This window comes from Zootoca vivipara, chromosome 2 (genome assembly GCF_965207765.1).
Source record: "Zootoca vivipara chromosome 2, rZooViv2.hap1.1, whole genome shotgun sequence".
NCBI classification, from domain to species: Eukaryota; Metazoa; Chordata; class Lepidosauria; order Squamata; family Lacertidae; genus Zootoca; species Zootoca vivipara.
Window position 1 is genome coordinate 108505698 of NC_142584.1, and position 23185 is coordinate 108528882.

Genomic DNA, 23185 nt, shown 5'->3' on the forward strand with positions numbered 1-23185 from the left:
ATGGCTAACTTAGGCTCATTCATTTCAGCAGTTCTGCCCTGCATAGGATTGCAGTCAATGCTGTGGATCTGTTTGGAGTTGAGTCAAGACCATGTTTACCCGGTGCTTAATTTATTTCTGCACTTAATTACCGAGAACAGTGCAATTCATAGAATCAGAGTTGGAAGAGACCACAAGGGCCACCCAGTCCAACCCCCTGCCAAGCAGGAAACACCATCAAAGCATTCTTGACATATGCCCGTCAAGCCTCTGCTTAAAGACCTCCAAAGAAGGAGACTCCACCACACTCCTTGTTAGCAAATTCCACTGCTGAACAGCTCTTACTGTCAGGAAGTTCTTCCTAATGTTGAGGTGGAATCTTCTTTCTTGTAGTTTGAATCCATTGCTCCGTGTCCGCTTCTCTGGAGCAGCAGAAAACAACCTTTCTCCCTCCTCTATATGACATCCTTTTATATATTTGAACATGGCTATCATATCACCCCTTAACCTTCTCTTCTCCAGGCTAAACATACCCAGCTCCCTAAGCCGTTCCTCATAAGGCATCGTTTCCAGGCCTTTGACCATTTTGGTTGCCCTCCTCTGGACACGTTCCAGCTTGTCAGTATCCTTCTTGAACTGTGGTGCCCAGAACTGGACACAGTACTCCAGGTGAGGTCTGACCAGAGCAGAATACAGTGATACTATTACTTCCCTTGATCTAGATGCTATACTCCTATTGATGCAGCCCAGAATTGCATTGGCTTTTTTAGCTGCTGCATCACACTGTTGACTCGTGTCAAGTTTGTCAAATTCACCACAAACCATACAAATTTGCATAGGTTCCCCGCATTAGTGCATGTGTAATTTTTACTGATCATATAGCAGGCTGAAACCCTGATCGTCTTAACTTATCCGCCTCTTTCAGAAGGCGGAGTCCGTTCCCTATATACCTCAGGCATATATTTTCCAGTCCTGAAAGACAAGACACTTAGGGTTTTTTTTTTGTTGAACAGCACAAGGTATTGGGGACATTTTTCTTTTTCTTTTATGTCTGTTCCCTGTGATGCACACACAGTCCTAATGGCAAATTCACGCATGGCGTTCTTAGTGTGTCCCGTCCCCTGTCCCCCTCCTGCGACCTTGGTTGAACTTGTATGCAATTCTATGTACTGTAATCTTATTGCTGCTGCTATTATGATTAGGCTTGTTATTTGCTTGTTACCCAGAGTTCTTCAAGAAACTTATAACACGTTTAAAAACCTCTTCTAGTGCTGCATAACAGTACAGAAATATTATTCTGGTGGTGAAGCAGACCCTCCTGCACCAAAACATCCAAAAAAATATGGTCCCTTTAAGAATGTGCTGCAAAAGGCATAGTGAAATGGTGGGTCTCCCACTTCAGCATGATGTGCTTTCCATAGACATATGGAATCATAGAGTTGGGAGGGATCCCCGAGGGTCATCTAGTCCAACCCCCCGCAATGCAGGCATCTCAACTAAAGCATCCCTGACAGATGGCCATCCAACCTCTGCTTAAAAACTTCCAAGGAAGGAGAGTCCACCACCTCCCAAGGGAGTCTGTTCCACTGTCGAACAGCTCTTACTGTCAAAGAGCTCTTAACTCTCAGAAAGTTCTTCCTGATGTTTCGCCGGAATCTCCTTCCCTGTACTGTAACTTGAAGCCGTTATTTCGGTTCCGACTCCCCAGAGGAGAGGAAAACCAGCTTGATCCGTCTTCCATGTGACAGCCCTTATTTGAAGAAGTTATGCTTTCCCCTCACCCCCAATTTTAGCTAAAACGCTCTCTGCCCGTCCCATCCTCTCTGCCCGTGAACCTGTGACGCAAGTTTATCCACTCAGGAATGTCCCGGTCCTCAAAACTTTCAAATGTTTAATCACGTCTCTCTTTCTCTCTCCCAAGTACATTCACATGCCAGCTAAAGAGCTTTTGAATTGCCCAAAGCATTTCTAATAGCAAGATACACACATATATGTATTTCAGCAAGGTGAAATAGGGTTTCAGAACTGCTCCATAATTATCCTGCTTCTGTAGCTGTGCCCTTAAACTTCGTTTGTAGGAATTAGGTAGTTGGCGAAGCTTTGCACAGCAGGGCTATAAACATACGCAACTGCAGGTCTAGGTGCTGTGAAAAAGCACAGCTCGGGGGCTGCTTGGTAACCAAAGTTCTCTCACGCACATCTGTACCTAACTTGATAGCCAAACCTAAACCTTATCGCCCGAGTACCCCATAAAAGTTGGGCTCTCATGCCTTCTTGCCTGCTAGTCCTGTCTCCTTTGCTACTCTCACAACTCGCCCCCACCACACCCCATTAAAGCATTCAGCAATTTCTTGCCACGATGACTCAGTTCCATCTGAGCCAAGAATCCACTTAGGTTTATGCGTAGGAACCTTGTCCCTGATGGGCGAAAATGGCTCTCTTGTGGGTTAGCCGTAGAGTCTGTGATGGAGAATCCTTGGGTGTACTTTAAAAAAAGAAAAGAAAAGCCCTCGTCAGCACACAAAGGGGCCTGTTCGCCCCCTAGGGAGCCCAGGAGGCTGACATTTGACCTGCTGCTTCCGTAGACTACTGGTCCACCTAGCTCAGTATTGCATACACGGGTTGGCAGCAGCTAGCCAGAGTTTCAGATGGGCATTTCCAGTCCTACTTGAAGATGCCAGGGGTTGACTCTGGGGCCTGGTCTGTCACCGGGGAAAGATGGCTCTTTTCTAACAAACACACCTGGGAAGCACTGTATTCTGGGGAAAATATAATCATTGAGTTGGAAGAGACCACAAGGGCCATCCAGTCCAACCCCCTGCCCAATAAGATCCACCTGCTCTAATTTCCATGTCAGGATGCTGTTCCTTGAGAAGATATGTTGACCTGTCCCCCCCCCCCCGGAATGGTAGGGGAATCAGGGCTGGCTCAACATTTTGACACCTGAGGCAGACCAAAAAATGGCCAGGGAAGATGGGGGGGGACGAGCTGGAAATAAAGACACACATCAGGAACAAGGGTGGTGGAACTCATAAGGCTTACTGGGAAATGATATACAATGAAATGAAAAAGAAGTTCAAAATAGCGTTTGTAAAAATAAATAAAAAACCCTCTTGGGAATTATAGGGACAGAACTACCTAAATTGTATAGAAACTTATTCATGTATGTGACTACAACGGCAAAAATGTTACTTGCCCAAAAATGGAAAGAAGAAGAAGTCCCTGCAAAGGAAGAATAGATACAAAACTTATGGAATATGCAGAAATGGTGAAACTTGCCAGAAGAATAAGAAATCAAGATGACGAACTTTTTATAAAAGAGTGGAAATGGTTTATTGAATATTTACGGTACAAATAAATTGTAAACAGACAAAATAATAATAATCTGCAGTTACATAAGAGTATATATTTAAATAAGATAAATAAATAAGAGAAGTGAATTTGGATATGCAGAAGATATTAAAAATAAATTTAAGGGGCCGCAGAAAGAGTGGGAAGGAATTGGAGTTTGAAAATGTCAAAATGGTTGTAAAATCAGTGAAATGTATATATCTGAAAAGTATAAATTAAAAATTAAAAAAGGATGGAGGAACTCAAACCACCCATATCCTGACCTATACAGTGGTTGAAGTGGGAATCAAAGGCTATTGTGGGGTGGGGTGGGGTGGGGTTAGTGAATTGCTCTGAATCCCACTAGGTGGGCGCAGAGCCCAGAACACCCCGGAGGGCAGCCCTGACATTTCCTCCCTGGAGGTGGGAAGAAAAAAGCTCCTGAGGCGGAGGTGGCACTGGGCCCCTGGGGGCACAGATCCAGTCTCCAAGGAGTGCACCACAGGCGTCGCTAAAACCTCAGTAATCGCAGCAGCAGCAGCAGGCGGCAATTCCTTGGAGGCCAGATCTGCACCCCTGCGCATCTTGTCGGCTGAGGGGCCTCGTAACAGCTCTCAGCATAATTAACAAACCACAGCTCCCAAAATAAAAAAATTCCTTCAGTAGCACCTTAAAGACCAACTAGTCCTGAGATGGTATGTTGGATGTACTGGCCCCAACAACATCCAACATACCATCTCAGGACTATTTAATTGCTCATCGTCTAACATTGTGTATGCCATCAAATGCCAACAGTGCCCTTCAGCTCTCTATATTGGACAAACAGGCCAAACCCTACGCCAAAGGATAAATGGACATAAATCTGACATCAGGAATCACAAGACAGCGAAACCAGTAGGAGAACACTTCAATCTCCCAGGACATTCTATACAAGATCTGAAAGCAGTGGTTTTATTACAGAAAAATTTCAGAAACAGACAAGAAAGAGAAATTGCTGAATTGGGACTCATTACCAAGCTTGAAACCACGGAGCCACCTGGGATGAACAGAGATATCGGATTCTTATCTCATTATGCATGATCTAGCTTTCTTTTGTGCCTCATTATGCATGATCTAGCTTTCTTTTGTGCCTTGCTTCCCCCCCCCCCCAGGACCAATTGCAGTCATCAGCAGTCGTTAACAGCCATCAACAGGTTCACCACTCCTATCAGCCCATCACCCATTCCAACCCCACCCCCCACCCTCTGAATATAAATAAGGGTCTGGTTGATTCTGTTTCAGTGTATCTGACGAAGTGTGCATGCACACGAAAATAAAATACCAAAATAAAAACTTAGTTGGTCTTTAAGGTGCTACTGAAGGAATTTTTTTATTTTGCTTCGACTCAGACCAACACGGCTATCTACCTGTAACTACAGCTCCCAAAGTTTTTTTGTGCGTGGGGGAAGCAGAAGGGGTACGCTGCTAACATTATGCCAGTGTAGCGTAATGGTTAGAGTGCTGGACTAGGACCTGGGAGACCAGGGTTCAAATCCCTGCTCGGACTTGGGGCTAGTCGCCATCTCTTAGCCCAGGGGTCAGCAACAATTTTCAGCCGTGGGCGGGGGGAAATGAATGAATTCCTATGCGCCGCAAATAACCCAGAGATGCATTTTTAAATAAAAGGACACAGTCAACGTCTGCGGGCCGGATTGAGAAGGCGATTGGGCTGCATCTGGCCCCTGGGCCTTAGGTTGCCTACCCCTGTCTTAGCCTAACCTACCTCACAGGGTTGTTGTGAGGAGAACCGTGTACACAACCTTGAGATCCTTGGAAGGCAAAGGTTGGTATATTAAATCATGCGTGTAGCCAGGATTTTTATGGGGGGGGCAGGAATTTTGTTAGGGAGTGGGGTCAGAACCTCAGATTGCTATGTCTTTTTATTGAATTTTATTGATTAAGGGGGGGCAGCTGCCCCCCCCGCTATGCCCATGTATTAAATGAATAAATGAATGGAGCTGGGTAGGGAGCTGGGTATGTTTAGCCTGGAGAAGAGAAGGTTAAGGGGTGATATGATAGCCATGTTCAAATATATAAAAGGATGTCATATAGAGGAGGGAGAAAGGTTGTTTTCTGCTGCTCCAGAGAAGCAGACACGGAGCAATGGATTCAAACTACAAGAAAGAAGATTCCACCTAAACATTAGGAATAACTTCCTGACAGTAAGAGCTGTTCGGCAGTGGAATTTGCTACCAAGGAGTGTGGTGGAGTCTCCTTCTTTGGAGGTCTTTAAGCAGAGGCTTGACAGGCATATGTCAAGAATGCTTTGATTGTGTTTCCTGCTTGGCAGGGGGTTGGACTGGATGGCCCTTGTGGTCTCTTCCAACTCTATGATTCTATGATTCTAGATGGGAGCTAAATTTCAACTGCAAGGCCAGTCCACTGTTGCATATGGAGGACTGTGTCACCCCCTTGCCCTTCCCTCGAATTACTGGATTATGTTATTTATTTGGAGGGGAGGGAGAACGAGACGTTCAGTTCTTGGGATTACTGGGAATAAGCGCCCCCGTACAAAAACAAAACAAAACACAAAAACCTCTTTATAAGACAGTGTACGCGGGACGGGGCCGAGCATTTAATAGGTCAGCTGGGGTGCTGGAGAGTTTCACAGCCAGGGTCACCAGGGGGCCAGATTTTCCTTTTATTACGCGGGCCTTGCTCCTGCGCTTTAAACAGAAACCCCGGCCGGCTAGTCCTTGGGAGAAGAAATGAAGCGACGATGTGGGGACGCGCATTGCACCTGCAGGGTCTCTCCGCGCTGCCTTTAAGGGCGCATCCAGAAAAATAAAAACAGGTGGAGAGCCTCGCCCGGGGAGGTGGTGGGTGGGTGGGGGAGGCAAGCCCGGACGCCTGGGTCCCCCCCAGGCAGGACCCGGGGGCTTTATCTGTGCGCCCCGCCCTTTCCCTCCCACTCTCCCTTCCTCCTCCGTTCACGTGCACTATAATTATAGCCCGTGACTGCAGCGGCGGCGGCGGTGGCACCGGCTGGCATCGTACCTACTTCTTGCCCTCTATTAATAGGGGCGGGAGATCCGGCGTCCCGGCAGAGGGGCGGCGCCCGAGGAGAAAACACCACCAACACCCCCCCCCCGGCATTACGTGGGAGGATAGATTCTAAAGGAGGTGCTGCGTGGGGGCTTCCCCCCCCCGCGCGCGCTCCCCGCTCATTCCCGGGGCTTCTCCTCCGCGACAGGTGAGCTGCTTCTGAGTCAATTCCTGCGGCTGAAACCTGCCCGGTAGGTCTGGCGTCTTTTTAGGGCATCTTGGAGCGAGGCGAGGGGTTTGGGGCTGGGGGAAGATCTGATAAAAGGGCGGAGTGCCTTCCCAGGGGATCGTGTTTGTGTTTGTTTTGATCCCTTAGTGTGAATAAGCCTTCAGCTTTTTCAGATTTGAGCTCTGTTTTGGTCCTCAGTCGCCATAGGAAACCCATCAACCAATCTATACTTTTCAGACCCTCCAAGTGTCCCTCTTTTCCAGGGAAAAGCCCCGGATTCACAGGAGCCGTTTTTTATTTGAACCTCCTGGAATGTGCCGCATTTCATTAGAGGACGACCCTATTTTCATCGGAGACATGTGGGAGGGTATTATGGAGGTATGCGACCCCCCCAAGCCAAGGAGATAAGCAAATATACAATCTTTAGAAGACCTCTGAAGGCAGCCCTGTATAGGAAAGTTTTTTGTAAAGTTTAATGTTTTATTATGTTTTTTTTGTATACGTTGGAAGCTGCCCAGAGTGACAACCCACTCAGATGGGCAGTGACTAATGATAATAATAATAATTAATAATTGATGGAACAGGACATCCCAATTCCCATCAGATAAATGTTGGAGGGTGTGGATTTTTTTTTTTGCTATATGTAATTGTCTCTTTTTGTATCATTGCTAAAAATGTAAAGGAAAACAGGTAGTTTTCCTTGAGCAGGAGGCTCAAGTTGCAGGGCAACCCGGTGCCTGAACAGCTCCTATTGCAGGGGCAAAACTAGGCTTTACTTCACCTAGTTTGGCACCCCACCCCATGTGCATTTGCGTACACACACACACACACACACACATGGCTGGGGGCCTCAATGGTGTCCCTCTGGAGCCTTCACATGGGGCAAAACCTCTGGCTGGCCTCCCCCTAGCTACAGCGCTGCCTATTGACTAGTGTGTTTGTTCCCATTTTGCTTGTCCACGCGTAACCATATAACAGTGAAGCGTGTGTTGCTATTCCTGTGTTGTGTGTTGAAAGCTGCAAAGGGGGGGGTGCGGCTTGTGTAGCACACGGCGGTGTTCTGCAGACTGTTCTTCTACTTCTTAATAGCCTACAAATCTCAGGTGGGCAACTTATTCTCATAGCAAACATTGTCAAACGCAGTTATTCGGCATTGCCCATACTTCACAAATGACCCAGTGCTGAATACAGGGGTCAATAAAACAAAAGCACTTAGAGTATGCCGTTATTAAGAACGTTATCCTTATGGCAATGGCATAAGTTGGTTTCTACAAGATAAGATTGATGTGGTTTTGCCGTGGCAAATGTAAACGGATATTTCCAGAGGTATAGGCAGACAAACAAAATGAGGAGGCTTGTGGCTCCTTTTAGCAAATTGTATCATAGCATAAGCTGTGTTGGACTGTTGTTTAGTCGTTTAGTCGTGTCCGACTCTTCATGACCCCATGGACCATAGCACGCCATGGACTATTGCCTTTTAATAAAAAATAGTCGGTCTGAAAAACAAACTAACTAGCGCCCTTGTTCCAGATTCACAGTCGGTATAGGGCAGTCTTTGCTAACCTGGTCCCCTTCAGATGTTTCGGACTGCAATTTCTATCCCCCTGCCCACCCACCCCCCGGCCCAGCTTAGAGCCTTTTTTTCCTAAGATCAGGGATGGGGTCCTCCAGATAATTGCTAGATTAACTGAGCCTCTGGATAATTGTTAGACTCTGATCAGCCTCAATGGGCAGGGGCTGGCGGGAGCTGGAGTCCGGTAACGCAGGCCGGCTTGCATGTCCCTTACGCCTGCCCTGCTTAAGAGGAAAGACTGATGTTTTAACAATTGCTAATGGTGTGGAGAATGTAGATAGGACAAGTTTTTTTGGGTCCTTTCTCATAGCTCTGGAACTTGGGGATGCCAACAAAATTGACCGGCAGTAGAATCAGGATAGACCAAAGAAGAGAGACAGAGTATTTCATAACAACATGTAACTTACGGGACTCTTACGGGATATGTGGTGGTGTCCCAGTCCCCTCTGGCTTAGAGGGCTTTAAAAGGTCGAGAGGCGCAAGCTGATATACAGTGAGGGGGGAAAGTATTTGATCCCCTGCTAAATTTGCCCGTTTAGAATAATGTTTCTAATCTCAGCTCGTTACATACAGTGAAGATACCAGGTAGCCTGACATCTGGCTGGTTGATAGGGGATCAAATACTTATTTCACTCATTATAATGCACATCAGTCTCTGACTTTTGTCTTCTGGGTTTCTGGGTGGGGTTTTTCCCCCCTGTTGTTTTCCTGTCTCTCACAGCTACAATAAACCTACCATTAAAATTATGGACTGGTCTTTTCCTCGTCAAGGGGCAAATGGGCAAATTTAGCAGGGGATCAAATACTCCCCCCCCCACTGTATCTACAACAATCTTTTGACCAAATGGAATCGTTGGGAAGGGCTGTAGCTCACTGGGAGAGGCCCAGCTTTGAACACGAAAGGTCCGGGGTTCAATCCATTGTGTCTTGTATCTTTTTTTAATAATAATTTTTATTGGTCTTACAAATATAAAATTATAACAATCCAAATTACCTGTCCATATTTAGAGATTTCTCCAAATCTCTGGGCTTCCCACCTTCCCTTCCATGGGTTCTATTGTGCACCCTCTCAACTGCATATTACAGTGTTTCTCCAAAAATAAGACACCGTCTTATATTTATTTTTCCTCAAAAAAACAACACGGTGGCTTATTTTCAGGGGATGTCTTCTTCTTTTTTAATTAAGTATGGTACAGTTTAACCTACAAGGCTAAACTGCCTATCACTATGACTTATTTTCGGGGTATGGCTTGTTAATCATAACCCCTATTTTGTATCTCTCCATATTGCCCACAAATTTCACTACGTTACAAGGGTTATTAAAATCCTGCCAATGTTTTCATCTGCTTACAGTGATCTCCTAGATAAATTATAATTTTTTCCCATTCTTTGTTGAAGTTTTGGTCTTCTTGGTTCCTGAGATTTCCAGTCAGTTTTGCCGTTTTGGCATAGTCCAACAGTTTAAATTGCCATTCCTCTCTGGTAGGGAGTCTGGCTTATTTCTATCTCTGGGCTAGTAACATCCGTGCGGCTGTTGTCGTATGCTTGATAAATATTTTCTGTTCCTTTGGAATGTCAGTACCTAGAATTCCTAATAAAAAAAGCTTCTTTTTTTGTTTTTGCTTTTTACAAAAGTTGTTTTAAACATCCCCCCCAATTCATTATATATCATTTCCCAGAATGCCTTACACGTCCACCACATATGATAGATTGAAGGTGCCTTCTTTCATGGGGTCTTGTATCCAGGTGGGGCTGGTAATGTCCCCTGCTTGAAATCCTGGTTGACATTGGTTTAGCTCCATGGCCAGGTGGTCTGCCTGGCATAAGGTAGCTTCCTCTGTTCAGTGGATGAAGGAGATCTCTCTCTACATTCAGGACAAATAAGCTCTCCCTGGCTGCTGGCTGCTGTTGAAAACAGAACCAGGTTGCTGTTCTGCTCTTCTGGTCTCCTGAGTTCAGGACTGTACATTTAAGTTAGTAGGGCTGGCTCTGCCCATTCACAAGCAGACAAGATATTGCTCAAAAGGTGCCAGCTAGGTAAAGGAATGCCCAGGCTGCTTTGGCTGGCTTCCTCTTCGCCAAGTGTTTGGGTATGTGCTATTAGTTCTTCAGTGTCACCAGATCTTTCTGTGGCCCGCCCCCAGTCGGTGCCCGGGGGTGGGGGGTGGGAGGGAGCAGCCATGCTTGGGAACATTGTGAACTTGGATTCATGCGCTCTCAGGAGCATGCACCATCCTGGCTGTTTAAATATGCCGTTCCCCGTTCTCCCCCCCCCCCCCCAGTTTGGGGTGTGTGTTTGTGTGTGTGTGTGTTATCCAGGAGTGTAGCCAGAGCTGTTATCTTCTCAACCCAAGCTGCTTTCCTTGCCAGCCAAGTTCTAAGAAATGGCACAGATCTCAACGGTCAACAACATGCAGAGTTTGCATGAAGGAGGGGGGGGGAGGACACAAGAAACCACCAAAAAGAGACAGATACCACGGATTCCACTGCCTGTGTGTGTGTGTGTGTTTCATGCAACCTTGGGCTGAAGCTCCTGATAGGTGAGGAGTTCTGTTCAGGTTTATCTATCATGAAAATATCAATGGTCTGTAGGAAGAGAATGGCGGCCACCCTTCATCCCACAGCAGGCCAGTGAATTGCCCAGAGAACGTTTTGTTAATGGCTGGTATAGTATCTTGTAATCACGTGGATACTGTGATGAAGCTATGTATGGAAGTGTTTAGTCTCTGCATGTACAGTTTCTGTTTGACATGTGTGAACCCACTTGCTTGGATCGTTTAGAGTCAGGATCGCCAACCTGGTGCCCTTTGGATGCTGCTGTATTTCGTTGGAAGCTCCCCAGAGTGGCTGTGTACAGGAAATGAGTTGTTTTTGTTTTTGTTGTTATTGTTATTACATTATGCCAGCTCTCATCAGTCCTGCAGGGTTGTTGTTGTTGTTGTTTAGTCGTTTAGTCGTGTCTGACTCTTTGTGACCCCATGGACCATAGCACATCAGACACTCCTGTCTTCCACTGCCTCCTGCAGTTTGGTCAAACTCATGTTGGTGGCTTTGAGAACACTGTCCAACCATCTCGTCCTCTGTCGTCCCCTTCTCCTAGTGCCCTCAATCTTTCCCAACAACAGGGTCTTTTCCAGGGAGTCTTCTCTTCTCATGAGGTGGCCAAAGTACTGGAGCCTCAGCTTCACGATCTGTCCTTCCAGTGAGCACTCAGGGCTGATTTCCTTCAGAATGGATAGGTTTGATCTTCTTGCAGTCCATGGGATTCTCAAGAGTCTCCTCCAGCACCATAATTCAAAAGCATCAATTCTTCGGCGATCAGCCTTCTTTATGGTCCAGCTCTCACTTCCATACATCACTACTGGGAAAACCAGAGCTTTAACTATACGGACCTTTGTCGGCAAGGTGATGTCTCTGCTTTTTAAGATGCTGTCTAGGTTTGTCATTGCTTTTCTCCCAAGAATCGGGCGTCTTTTAATTTCGTAACTGCTGTCACCATCTGCAGTGATCAAGGAGCCCAAGAAAGTAAAATCTCTCACTGCCTCCATTTCTTCCCCTTCTATTTGCCAGGAGGTGATGGGACCAGTGGCCATGATCTTGGTTTTTTTGATGTTGAGCTTCAGACCACATTTCGCGCTCTCCTCTTTCACCCTCATTAAAAGGTTCTTTAATTCCTCCTCACTTTCTGCCATCAAGGTTGTGTCATCTGCATATCTGAGGTTGTTGATATTTCTTCCGGCAATCTTAATTCCGGTTTGGGATTCATCTAGTCCAGCCTTTCACATGATGAATTCTGCATATAAGTTAAATAAGCAGAGAGACAATATACAACCTTGTCGTACTCCTTTCCCAATTTTGAACCAATCACTTGTTCCATATCCAGTTCTAACTGTAGCTTCTTGTCCCACATAGAGATTTCTCAGGAGACAGATGAGGTGATCAGGCACTCCCATTTCTTTAATAACTTGCCATAGTTTGCTGTGGTCGACACAGTCAAAGGCTTTTGCATAGTCAATGAAGCAGAAGTAGACGTTTTTCTGGAACTCTCTAGCTTTCTCCATAATCCAGCGCATGTTTGCTATTTGGTCTCTGGTTCCTCTGCCCCTTCGAAATCCAGCTTGCACTTCTGGGAGTTCTCGGTCCACATACTGCCTAAGCCTGCCTTACAGTGCAAGGTCGAAATCTGATCCTCTTGTCGCACAGCAGTAAATTAATCAACACAGAGTCTTCTTTATAAACAAAATAAAAGTTTATTGAAGAAAATAAACTTGTTCATAAACAGCATAGTCAAAGAGCATACACAGAGTGCTCATAATAGCTAGCTGACTCTTCATAGAGGCACAGATCCTGGAGCCGCTCTGTCTGCAACAATACTGTATAACACTCTGGCTGAGACGCACACATTCTACACCAGGCATTCCCAAACTTCGGCCCTCCAGATGTTTTGGACTACAATTCCCATCACCCCTGACCACTGGTCCTCTTAGCTAGGGATCATGGGACTTGTATGCCAAAACATCTGGAGGGCCGCAGTTTGGGGATGCCTGTTCTACACACTGACAGACTGAGGCGCAGAGAGATGGCTGGTTACATTTTTAGGGAACCCAAGATGAGTCACGAGTCACATTGACACAACATTTTACTGCTTTAGGCTTGAAAGATTTGTGTAGGCCTTGTAGGCTGCACTGCCTAGGCCTTGCCTGCTTCTGCTCTCAAGAACCTTTGTTTCATGACACCTCTTGAACACCTTGCGCCGCCTTCTCAAAGCTGGCGAAAGCTGGGCAAGTGCTTACTAGGCTCCGGGAAGAAGACTCCAGGATATTCTCCCTGCAAAGTAGATGCTCCACCACTGAGTGATGGCTCTTCTCATTGTGCAGAGGCCTAGTCTTACCCTCTCATGAGCACACCTAATATAATGCATGCGTTTGCAGTTACACTGTTATTATTTGCAAGGGGGACGGCCATTTTCACACTTGAAAAGATAAGTGAAGTGGGCTGTTGTGCCTTCCAGGTAAGATCCTGTGATTGTTTAGCTGCACACAGGTGACAATTCCTGTAAGAAGTCTCATGCTCTATCCTAGCAGAAGCCACTCGTCCAAAGCAGCGGTTAGGAGGAGGAGAAAGCACCAGCCACATTCCCGAACAGAGAATGCTGCGGAGTCAAAAACAGTTGACTTTGGGTCTGGAGCCAGCAAATAACTCCTTACTGTTCTTGAGCAAGAGCTGCCTACTCAGGATCACCAAATACAGGTTAGTTACAGCTTGGGACGAGAAGATCCTGAGTGGGCATGGTTGCACCATAAATTTAAAGTGCATCATGGGATTCTGGTGGGAAAATAAAGTACAGTACTGTACACCCAAACGAGACTAAAGTCAGTCCGCTCCTGCTGTAAAAGCTGCCTTGAGCTTCCTATTCCTTTTGTGATGTAGTGGGATTGAAAAGTGCTTTCTGAAATGTTTGGAAATTTGTTTCTGAACTGCTTTCTGAATTGTTTTTGGGTTTACTGTTTCCTTGGATTCTTGTTTTATTTATTTATTAAATAAATGAAAATTGTATACCGCTTGATTGTTGAAACCACTAAGTGGTTCTTTGAGCTAGCTGCCCCCCCCCCGAGGGAGTCCCTATGTTTTGATACCTGTTCCTAGTAAATCATCCTTATTTGGGTATCTTGCGACGCTTCTGTGGATGCTTCCCCCCCCCTTTTTCCCCAGGGTTGCTGCTGGGAGTTACCAGATTTAATGCTTTAGCAGGGCAGCACCTATCCTTTGAAAAACTCCCTGCCGCTTCTGCTGTCTTCTCTGCACCTGTGGGAAGACTTTCCTCTTTCAACAAACTTTTCCTCCTCAGTTTACAATTCCTCCGCACCTCACGACAGCTTGTCAACATTTTAGTATGCATTTCTCCCAATACAGTATACACATTTTAATGGATTTTTTGCCTAGTACACACACATACACTTTTGCAAGCCAGTTCCCCTAATATAATATTTGGGGGGGGGGCTGATCTGTGGGTTGTATCCGACAAAGCTTATCTGACTGACTGAAATTAATGAACATCTCTAAATTACACAACTTAGGACCCCAATACCTCAAGGACCACCTCTCCCAATACAAACCGACCCAGACCCTGGGCTTGTCCTCTGAAGCCCTTGTTTATGTCTCGCAAGAGGCCTGGAGGAACATGAGAAAGAGACTTTTTCGTGGTGGCTCCCTCGTCCGTGAAAAGCTCTCCCCGGAGAGGCTCACCTGGTGCCATCGTAACATGTCTTTAGGCACCTGGTGAAAACATTCCTCTTTACCCAGGCCTTTGACCATTAAATAATCTATGCTTTGTTAAATGTGTGTGTGTGGGGGGGGAGCTGTTGTCAAGATTATTTTAATAGGCTGTCTATTATTATTGTCTGCATTGCTTTTATTATTATGCTTTATTATTAAGTTATGTTCTTAATGTTGCACACTGCCCTGGGATGTTTGGATAAAGGGCGGTATACTGTATAGAAACTTATTCCTCTTCCTCTACCTCCTCCTCTTCTTCTTCCAGTGGAACCTCTACTTCTTACGGACGTAATCAGTTCCAGAGGTCCGTCCGTAAGTCGATCCGGGTCCCTGGTAGAAGCGCCGTGGTGCGCAGGCGCATTTGGCAGCAGCGCACTTTTGCGCATGTGCAATTATTATTATTATTATTATTATTATTATTATTATTATTATTATTTATTATAACATTTCATTTATACCCCGCCTATCTGGCTGGGTTTCCCCAGCCACTCTGGATGGCTCCCAACAGAATATTAAAAACACGATAAAACATCAAACATTAAAAACTTCCCTGAACAGGGCTGCCTTCAGATGTCTTCTAAAAGTCAAGTAGCTGTTTATTTCCTTGACATCTCGTGGGAGGGCGTTCCTCAAGGCGGGCGCCACCACCAAGAAGGCCCTCTGCTTGGTTCCCTGTGACCTCACTTCTCGCAGTGAGGGAACCACCAGAAGGTCCATTAATTTCAGTGGTGGGACTGATAGTTTAATAAGAACATGGGAAGAGTCTGCTGGATTGTTCCAGTGACCTTTCTAAGGCGCCATCCTATCATAGCTGCCAAGTACCCCGTTTTCCCCGGGAAACCCCCGTTTTTACTTACCTTTTCCCGGTGGTCCCCCGTATCACTTCGTCTCCCGTTTTTCTCCGTTATTGTCTCCTGGCGGCGGCCATTTTTTCTTCTTTCTGATTTGCCCTTCTATGGGCACAAAAAAGCAACCACCTCTCCTGCGGCTTCCAGCAGCTGGTATTTGGAGCTGCCCTGTTTTTCTCCTCTCTATTCAGATAAATGCATCCAATATGGACCATCCCCTGGCCTGGTTCCGGCACCTCCTGTGGCTGCTGCTGCTTCCGCTGCATTTGCCTCCGCGAGGAGCCCACGCCTTCTTCCCCAACTTCTGGTCTCGCACCATGGCTTTCACCTGGGACTCCGTCACCCACCAGGACATGACCGAGGAGGCCATCCTCAATGTCACCTTGCGCATCTTTGTGGAGATGCAACATCCCACCAAGGGGAAGCGTATCCGGGAGGAGGACTTCAAGGTGAGAGGAACGGCGGGTCTGGACACCAGCAGGGCTGCCCTAGTGGCAAACAGAGGTCTTTCCACATGAACCTTCCTGGACCCTGGGATCATCTTCTGAGGCCCGCCCTTTGTGTGCTGCCTCCTCCTCGAGAGGTCCAGAGGGTGGCAACAGGAGAACAGGGCCTTCTCTGCAGTGGCTCCCCGTCTCTGGAATGCTCTCCCCAGGGAAGTTCGCCGGGCTCCTTCATTATACACCCTTAGGTGCCAGGGGAAAACGTTCCTTTTTAACCAGGCCTTTGGGTGATCTGATTTACATCCTATGCCCTTTAAAAATGTGTTTTTGTGGGGGGGGGATTGTTGGCTTGTTGTTGTTGATGGTGATGTATTTTGTGCTTTTATATCTTGATTTTATTCTGTGAACCGCTCTGAGACCCCCGGGTATAGGGCGGTATATCAATTTAATAAATAAATAAAATAAAATAATGCTAGTCTAAGGGTGGTCTAGGGTTGGGCGGGTTAGTGACACTGGAGAACATGGGAAGCAACCAACTTTAAACTAAGTAGTCACTGGCCCATCTAGGTCAGATGGGGGACTTGTGGCCCTCCAGAAGTCGCTCTCCTTCCTTGGAGGTTTTTAAGCAGAGGTTGGATGGCCACCTATAATGTAGGAGCTAGTTGAGATACCTGCATTGCTGGGGGTAGGACTAGAAGACTCTTGGGCCCTTCCAACCGTTCACTTCTATGATTTTGTCTTCAACTACTGGCTTGTTGTTGTTGTTGTTTAGTCGTGTCTGACTCTTCGTGACCCCATGAACCAGAGCAAAAGGGGCAAATGAAAGGGTGCTCCTTAAAAGCATCAATTCTTCGGCGATCAGCCTTCTTTATGGTCCAGCTCTCACTTCCATACATCACTACTGTACTGGGAAAACCAGAGCTTTAAATGTACGGACCTTTGTCGGCAAGTGTAACTACTGGCTACACTGGGGCTAATGGAGGTTGCAGTCTGACCAGTTGGAGGGCCACAGGCTCCCATTGCTGACTGGCAGCTGCCCTGCAGGATCCCCTCCCCCAGCTGTTCTTGGAGATGCTAGGGATTGAACCCGAGACATTTTGCACGCATGACGTGTGCTCTGCTGCTAAGTCGCAGCCACCCCCGTACCCGCATGCGGCTCCCCTCCTTTCTTGGAGGATTTTATGCAGAGGTTCTAGGGCCATCTCTCATGGATGCTTCAGCTGACATTCCTGCAGTGCAGAGGGTTGGACTAGGGGATCCTTGGGGGTCCCTTCCACGTCTGATTCTGTCCCACACAAACCACCCCTTCCGAGCCTCTGTGTAGCAGGAGCAGCAGCAGCTGGTGTTCCAATCTCCAAGGTGCAGCTGGAACATGGAATTCCTCTGCCACTAAAACAGGCGCCTGCGATTTATGGGTGCAGGGAGCTGTTTTGTGCTGAATGAGGCCATTGGCCCATCTGCCTCAGCACTGATTGGAACTGACTCTTCAGAGTTTCCCATAAGGCCATTTATGGTTTTACCTGGAGATGCCAGGGATGGAACCTTTCATGAGAGGGTCTTTTCCTTTTCAAGGGGCAAATGAAAGGGTGCTCCTTAAAAAAAAATTATTTATACTTTTCAGATATATACATTTCACTGATTTTAAAATCATTTTGACATTTTAAATCTTGACTTCCTTTCCCCCATTTCTGCGGTTCCCTAAATTTATTTTTAATAACTTCTGCATATCCAACTTAACTTACTAATTAATTTTTCTTAACTTACTATTTTTTATTTATTTTATGTATACTCTTACAATAATTCTGCCACTGTTTTTATCTGTTTACAATTTATCTGTAAATAAACCATTTCCATTTTTTAATAAAAGGTTTTTTATCTTGTTATTCTTCTGGTAAGTTTTGCCATTTTTGCATATTCCATTAGTTGTTTTCTTTTATCCATTCTTCCTTTGTTGGGACTTCTTATTTCCATTTTTGGGCAAGTAACATTCTTGCCGCTGTAGTTGCATACATGAATAAATTTCTATACAATTTAGGTCTATCCCTATAATTCCCAAGAGAAAGGCTTCTGTGGTTTTTTTTTTTACAAACGTTATTTTAAACAAAATTAAAAAATTCCTTCCATTAGCACCTTAAAGACCAACTAAGTTTGACATTGGTATGAGCTTTTGTGTGCAAAATTGTATACAATTTCCCAGTAAGCCTTAACCTTACTACAAGACCACCACATATGATAAAAAGAGCTTTCTTTCTCTTTACATTACCAACACTTACTTGATTTAGTTTTATTGTACATTTTTGCCAGTTTACTCGGAGTTAGATACCATCAATATACAGTGGTACCTCTACTTACGAATTTAATACGTTCCGAACACACATTTGTAAGTCGAAAAAAATTGTAAGTTGAATCCCATAGAAATGCATTGGGAGAAAAAATTCGTAAGTAGAAGCAACCCTATCTAAAAATTCGTAAGTAGAAAAAATCCTATCTAAACCTTATCCAAGATGGCGGACGGAGCTCCATTCGTAAGTAGAAACATTCGTAAGTAGAGTTATTCGTAAGTAGAGGTACCACTATATCACTTTCATATAATTTTCTCTTAAACCATAGCATGCTGCTTAAACAGTCGTTCCCATGCTTCCATGTCTATATTATGACCAATATCTTTTGCCCCAAAGGGTGCTCCCCATCTGATTTCCCTCCCTGTCTCTCACCTAGGGCAGGACCCTCCTGGCTGACGACATCTTTGCTGCTTTCTATGGTCCTGAGGTGTCGGCTAAGCGCTTCCGTGGGGCTATTGCCCAGGTAGCCAACGCCAATGCCGCCATGGACTTCACAAACACCACGCGGGACGACCCTCTGCTCCACTTTGATTCTGAGCTCATCCGCTCCACCAACAGTTGGCTGTTGCAAACCCGCAACGAGATCCTCCAAGCTGTGCGTTCAGAGCAGTACGTCATCGCCCGGGGCAAGCTGGGGCAGTTGCTCCATACCTTACAGGTGCTTACCGAAATGTAGGAGGAGGGGAAGGTGGCATTTGGCTTTGAGGTAGAGGACTTAACATGTTTGGCCCTAGCACTGATTTGATCTAGCCTTTTTTGTCAAAAGCAGGGTTGAAATCCATTCTAGGCGGGGTCTCTGTTCCTTGCAGAATTTGCACCGTAGTAGATCTAGGGCACGGGACCCAGGTGGCGCTGTAGGTTAAACCACTGAGCCTAGGGCTTGCTGATCAGAAGGTCAGCGGTTCGAATCCCTGCAACGGGGTGAGCTCCCATTGCTCGGTCCCAGTCCTGCCAACCTAGCAGTTCGAAAGCACATCAAAGTGCAAGTAGATAAATAGGGACCGCTCCGGCGGGAAGGTAAACGGTGTTTCTGTGCGCTGCTCTGGTTCGCCAGAAGCAGCTTTGTCATGCTGGCCACATGACCCGGAAGCTGTCTGCGGACAAACGCTGGCTCCCTCGGCCTATAGAGCGAGATGAGCGCCGCAACCCCAGAGTCGGACACGACTGCACCTGATGGTCAGGGGCCCCTTTTACCTTTACCTTTACTCGATCTACGGCACAAAGTTCTCATAATTCGTCACCTGTGCCAAAGTTAAAAATGGGTTTTAGCCGTAATCTTTGGTTCGTAAATGAAAGAGACCAGAACTAACAGGGTACAGCTGCCACACTCCTTGACAGCAGCCTTGGCAGCTATATGGAATATGTGAAAATACAGTCATACCTCGGTTTAAGTACGCTTCGGTTTGAGTACTTTCAGTTTAAGTACTCCGCGGACCCGTCTGGAACGGATTAATCCACTTCCCATTACTTTAAATGGGAAAGTTCGTTTCAGATTAAGTACAGACTTCCGGAACCAATTGTGCACTTAAACCGAGATACCACTGCAGTATGATTTCTGTAGAGTTATATTACGATTTTCTGCATACCCGTTTCCCTTCCTTTTAACTCATTTCCTGCACTTCCATTCCTTCTGCAAAGTACAAGAAACACTTGTTATTTATTATATTTATATCTACTATCTTATCAAAATGTGATTCACCATTTCTCCCCTATTTTGTTATATTTTATGGGCAATATTAAGAGAATATTAAAAATAAAATAAAAAAACTTGGGGGAAAAATATTCCATTATATTGTCCCAGCCAGTGTTAACCTTTTGGGTTAAAAAATGTCCCATGTGGTTTTTCAGGCCAAAGAACAGCAGCAACTGAGAGAAGCAGCCAAGTGTTGTTCTTACACGCAGCACACATGGCTTTGTTTTGCATTATGTTTTATATTTTATTGTATTATGTTATGTGACTAAAGGTGCTGTGAGTGGTGGGGTTTTTTCATTCTTTGTCCCCCATACTGTGGTCCTGATCAGACAAGGCTCCCTGCACCTGCTATTTACACGAAGGAAACACTCCCATTAGTATCTTCTGGGTCTCAAGATCAGCTAAGTATTGTGCTAGCTGTGGCCCCTTAGCAGTGCTCAGAGGAATTAGTGTTTTTAGTCACGTAATCAAGGTGGAGGGGTAGAATCCTCTGATTAAGTCCTCTTCTTTCCACCATTTCTACTGTAGTTGCTCACATCACTCTTACTTTTATTATTGCTCCAACAAACCAACTTGCTTTCCCAGCTTGTTTTCCCCACTGTCTAAACTTTTATTTTCTTCTCTACCCATCCAAATCTGTTGTGCCTTAGCAGATCCTGCCCAATGTATTAACCTGTTTACAATACTTTTGCAAGCACACAATAAACATTTCCCATTCTTTTTTAAATTTCTTGTCATCTTGATTTCTGAGTTTTCCAGTTAATTTCACCATTTCAGCATAGTCCATTAACTTGGTTTGCCAGTCTTCTTTGGCTGGGACCGCTTCCTCTTTCCATCTTTGAGCTAACAGTACAGGCGGCCATCGTAGCATAAACAGTCTCCACTAATAAGCTTCCGTTCTGTTTAGGATTTCTACAGTCACAGCAACTGGATTGAACTTGGCCATCGGAAGATACACCCCCACCTCCTACAACCAGGCCATGAAATCAAGTCCATCGCAGAAGGTGTGGTTTTAGAACATCATCATCATCATCATCATCATCATCATATTTTATTTTATTATGTTCCTCCTCAACCTGGAGAGTATTCATTCTGTTGGTTACTGGGCTGGGTGAGGTTAGAGACTTGGTGCAAGAGCTCCTAATTTAAATGAGGGAAGAGAAACAGAGCCCTGTGCTATGTTGTGTGCCTTGTTTAATTTGCAGGGTGAATCCAGGACTCCTGTGTCCCTGGCTTGCTTGCTGTCTTAGGCAGTGGAGAGGCTGTGACCGAACTAAAATGACACGTGTGTGTGTGTGTGTGTGTGTGTCTGTCTGTCTGTCTGTCTGTCTGTCTGTCTGTGTACACTAACACTCACAGACACACAGTCTTTAGACAGCCATGTGTATTATCAGCTTACACAGTGGTTACATTCCAGGGATAGTGCACAAAGCCAAAATGACATATAATAAAAACACATTTTCCCTGTACCTCCAAACACTCTTCCAGTGTGAGTGCAACAGCGGGCGGGATTGCTGACGTCCCCCTGTCCCAGATGCCTACCTCCTATTTTTCTTTTTAACATTTTTTCCAGCGAAACACGTAAAGCTGAATTCACAAGTTGTAATACATAACTTGCAAGTTGACTGTACGTGCTTGTAAAGCACACCGTCCCTCTTCTTCCTGCTGCCTGTCTGTGCTTTGCAATTGCTTCTACATTCTTGACACGTTGAAGAAAAGGGGGGGTAGTTTGACAATCCTGGAAAAAAGACATACTCTGAGCATATGCAGCTTTGTCTTTTTTAAACTCAAATCGCAAAGGTAAAAGGGTAAAGGCAAAGGACCCCTGGACGGTTAATTCCAGTAAAAGGCGACTGGGGTTGTGGTGCTCATCTCACTTTCAGGCCAAGGGAGCCGGCGTTCGTCCACAGACAGCTTTCCGGGTCATGTGGCCAGCATGACTAAACTGCTTCTGGCGCAAGAGAACACCGTGATGGAAGCCAGAGAGCACGGAAACGCCGTTTACCTTTACCTATTAACAGTATTGCATTTATAACCCACCTTTCCTACAAGGAGTTAAAAGTGGTGTGCCAGAGTTCTCACCATGATGGAAACCAGAGCACACAGAAACATTTACCTTCCCGCCGGAGCGGTACCTATTTATCTTACTTGCACTTTGATGTGCTTTCAAACTGCTAGGTTGGCAGGAGCTGGGACGGAGCAACGGGAGCTCACCCCGTCGCGGGGATTCGAACCGCCGACCTTCTGATCGGCAAAGCCCAAGAGGGAGAGTGGTTTAGACCACAGCGCCACCCATGTTCCACACTTAAATCATACCACCATCGGGACTGCAGGATTAAATGAAATTTACTTCTGATGCTAGACACATTTAGGAATAAGCACCATTTTGTTGTGGGAAATATATTTTACAAGAGGATGTCTGAAGCTATACAGATGCCCAGCTGGCCACCTCCCAAGTACAAGAACGGACGCTGTGGTATCCGGAACCAGCCTTGGAGGACCCAAGCATATCCAGGCCGCCTGAGGTGTTCAGACCTTGGGGCCTCTTAGCTGCTGCCCCCATCATCCGCTGCTCTCTGTGTGGTCCTGTAAGGGCTCAGGAATTCACTCTCAAGCTCCAGCCCAGGAATAGGCAAACTCGGCCCTCCGGATGTTTTGGGACTACAACTCCCATGATCCCTAGCCAACAGGTCCAGTGGTCAGGGATGATGGGAATTGTAGTCTCAAAACATCTGGAGGGCCGAGTTTGCCTATGCCTGCTCCAGCCCTTGGCAGCAGACCCCCCGTTAGGCTTTGTTGAGGCAGGCTTATCCAGACGTGTTGTTTTGTTCTTAATCATTTAATGCCTACTGTTTCTACTTGACGACCTTTTCCATAAACTGTTCGGAGCTTTGCTTTGGATTGAGCTGTGCGTAAACCCGGCCGAACGAATAAAATAAGTAGTCTTTCTCTCCTACTCCCCTCCAGCCGGCGTACCGACCTGCACGGACTGCTCTGACTGGACGTGTCAGGGAAACCTCTTGGACGGTCTCCTTGAGAAGGGGCTTCTGACCACCGGTTTCTATGGCGCCCAACCTGAAAAGCCAATTGGTATGCTTTTGTTGCCAGAATACAGCGGGGGGGGCTCTGTTTGAGGCATGGGGTTTTTTTTTTCTGTGTGTGTGTGTTTAGTATTAAAGACTCAAAGGGCTTTGTCCCTCCTTCATTTGTATTCCTTGTGCATCTTCCAGCAGTTCACACTGAAACCCTTTAGAATTTAATGAAAATTTGTTTTAGAGAAGCGCTTTTTCTCCCAGGGTTATTCTCATGGGACTGGTTTTTCTTTCCTGCCCCGCTCTTGATTTGTTTTTTTAATGCATTAGGCTGCCAACTTTTGCATTTAAACGTTCTGACAAGTTCAGCTCGGTGTCCGGAGCGTGTACAAAGGTATATTGCCTTCGTGGTGGGA

The 23185-nt window shown here is 45.9% G+C and overlaps 1 protein-coding gene across 6 annotated transcripts in view; it reads left to right on the forward strand.

Annotated features, from left to right (window-relative positions):
* Positions 1-6122: 6122 nt before the first annotated feature.
* The window catches only part of VWA7 (von Willebrand factor A domain containing 7), a 40044-nt gene continuing 22981 nt past the window's right edge, over positions 6123-23185 (forward strand). The window contains exons 1-6 of one of the 6 annotated variants that reach the window (XM_060271156.2): positions 6296-6584; positions 13217-13385; positions 15451-15708; positions 18421-18702; positions 20645-20741; positions 22681-22827. In XM_060271156.2, the coding sequence (XP_060127139.2) occupies positions 15466-15708; positions 18421-18702; positions 20645-20741; positions 22681-22827 (769 nt within the window). In that variant the 5' untranslated portion in view covers positions 6296-6584; positions 13217-13385; positions 15451-15465. Of the gene's footprint in view, positions 6585-13216; positions 13386-14676; positions 14716-15450; positions 15709-18420; positions 18703-20644; positions 20742-22680; positions 22828-23185 lie in introns of those variants that run through there. The other 5 variants (XM_060271160.2, XM_088662731.1, XM_060271157.2 and 2 more) reach the window with 5 other exon arrangements.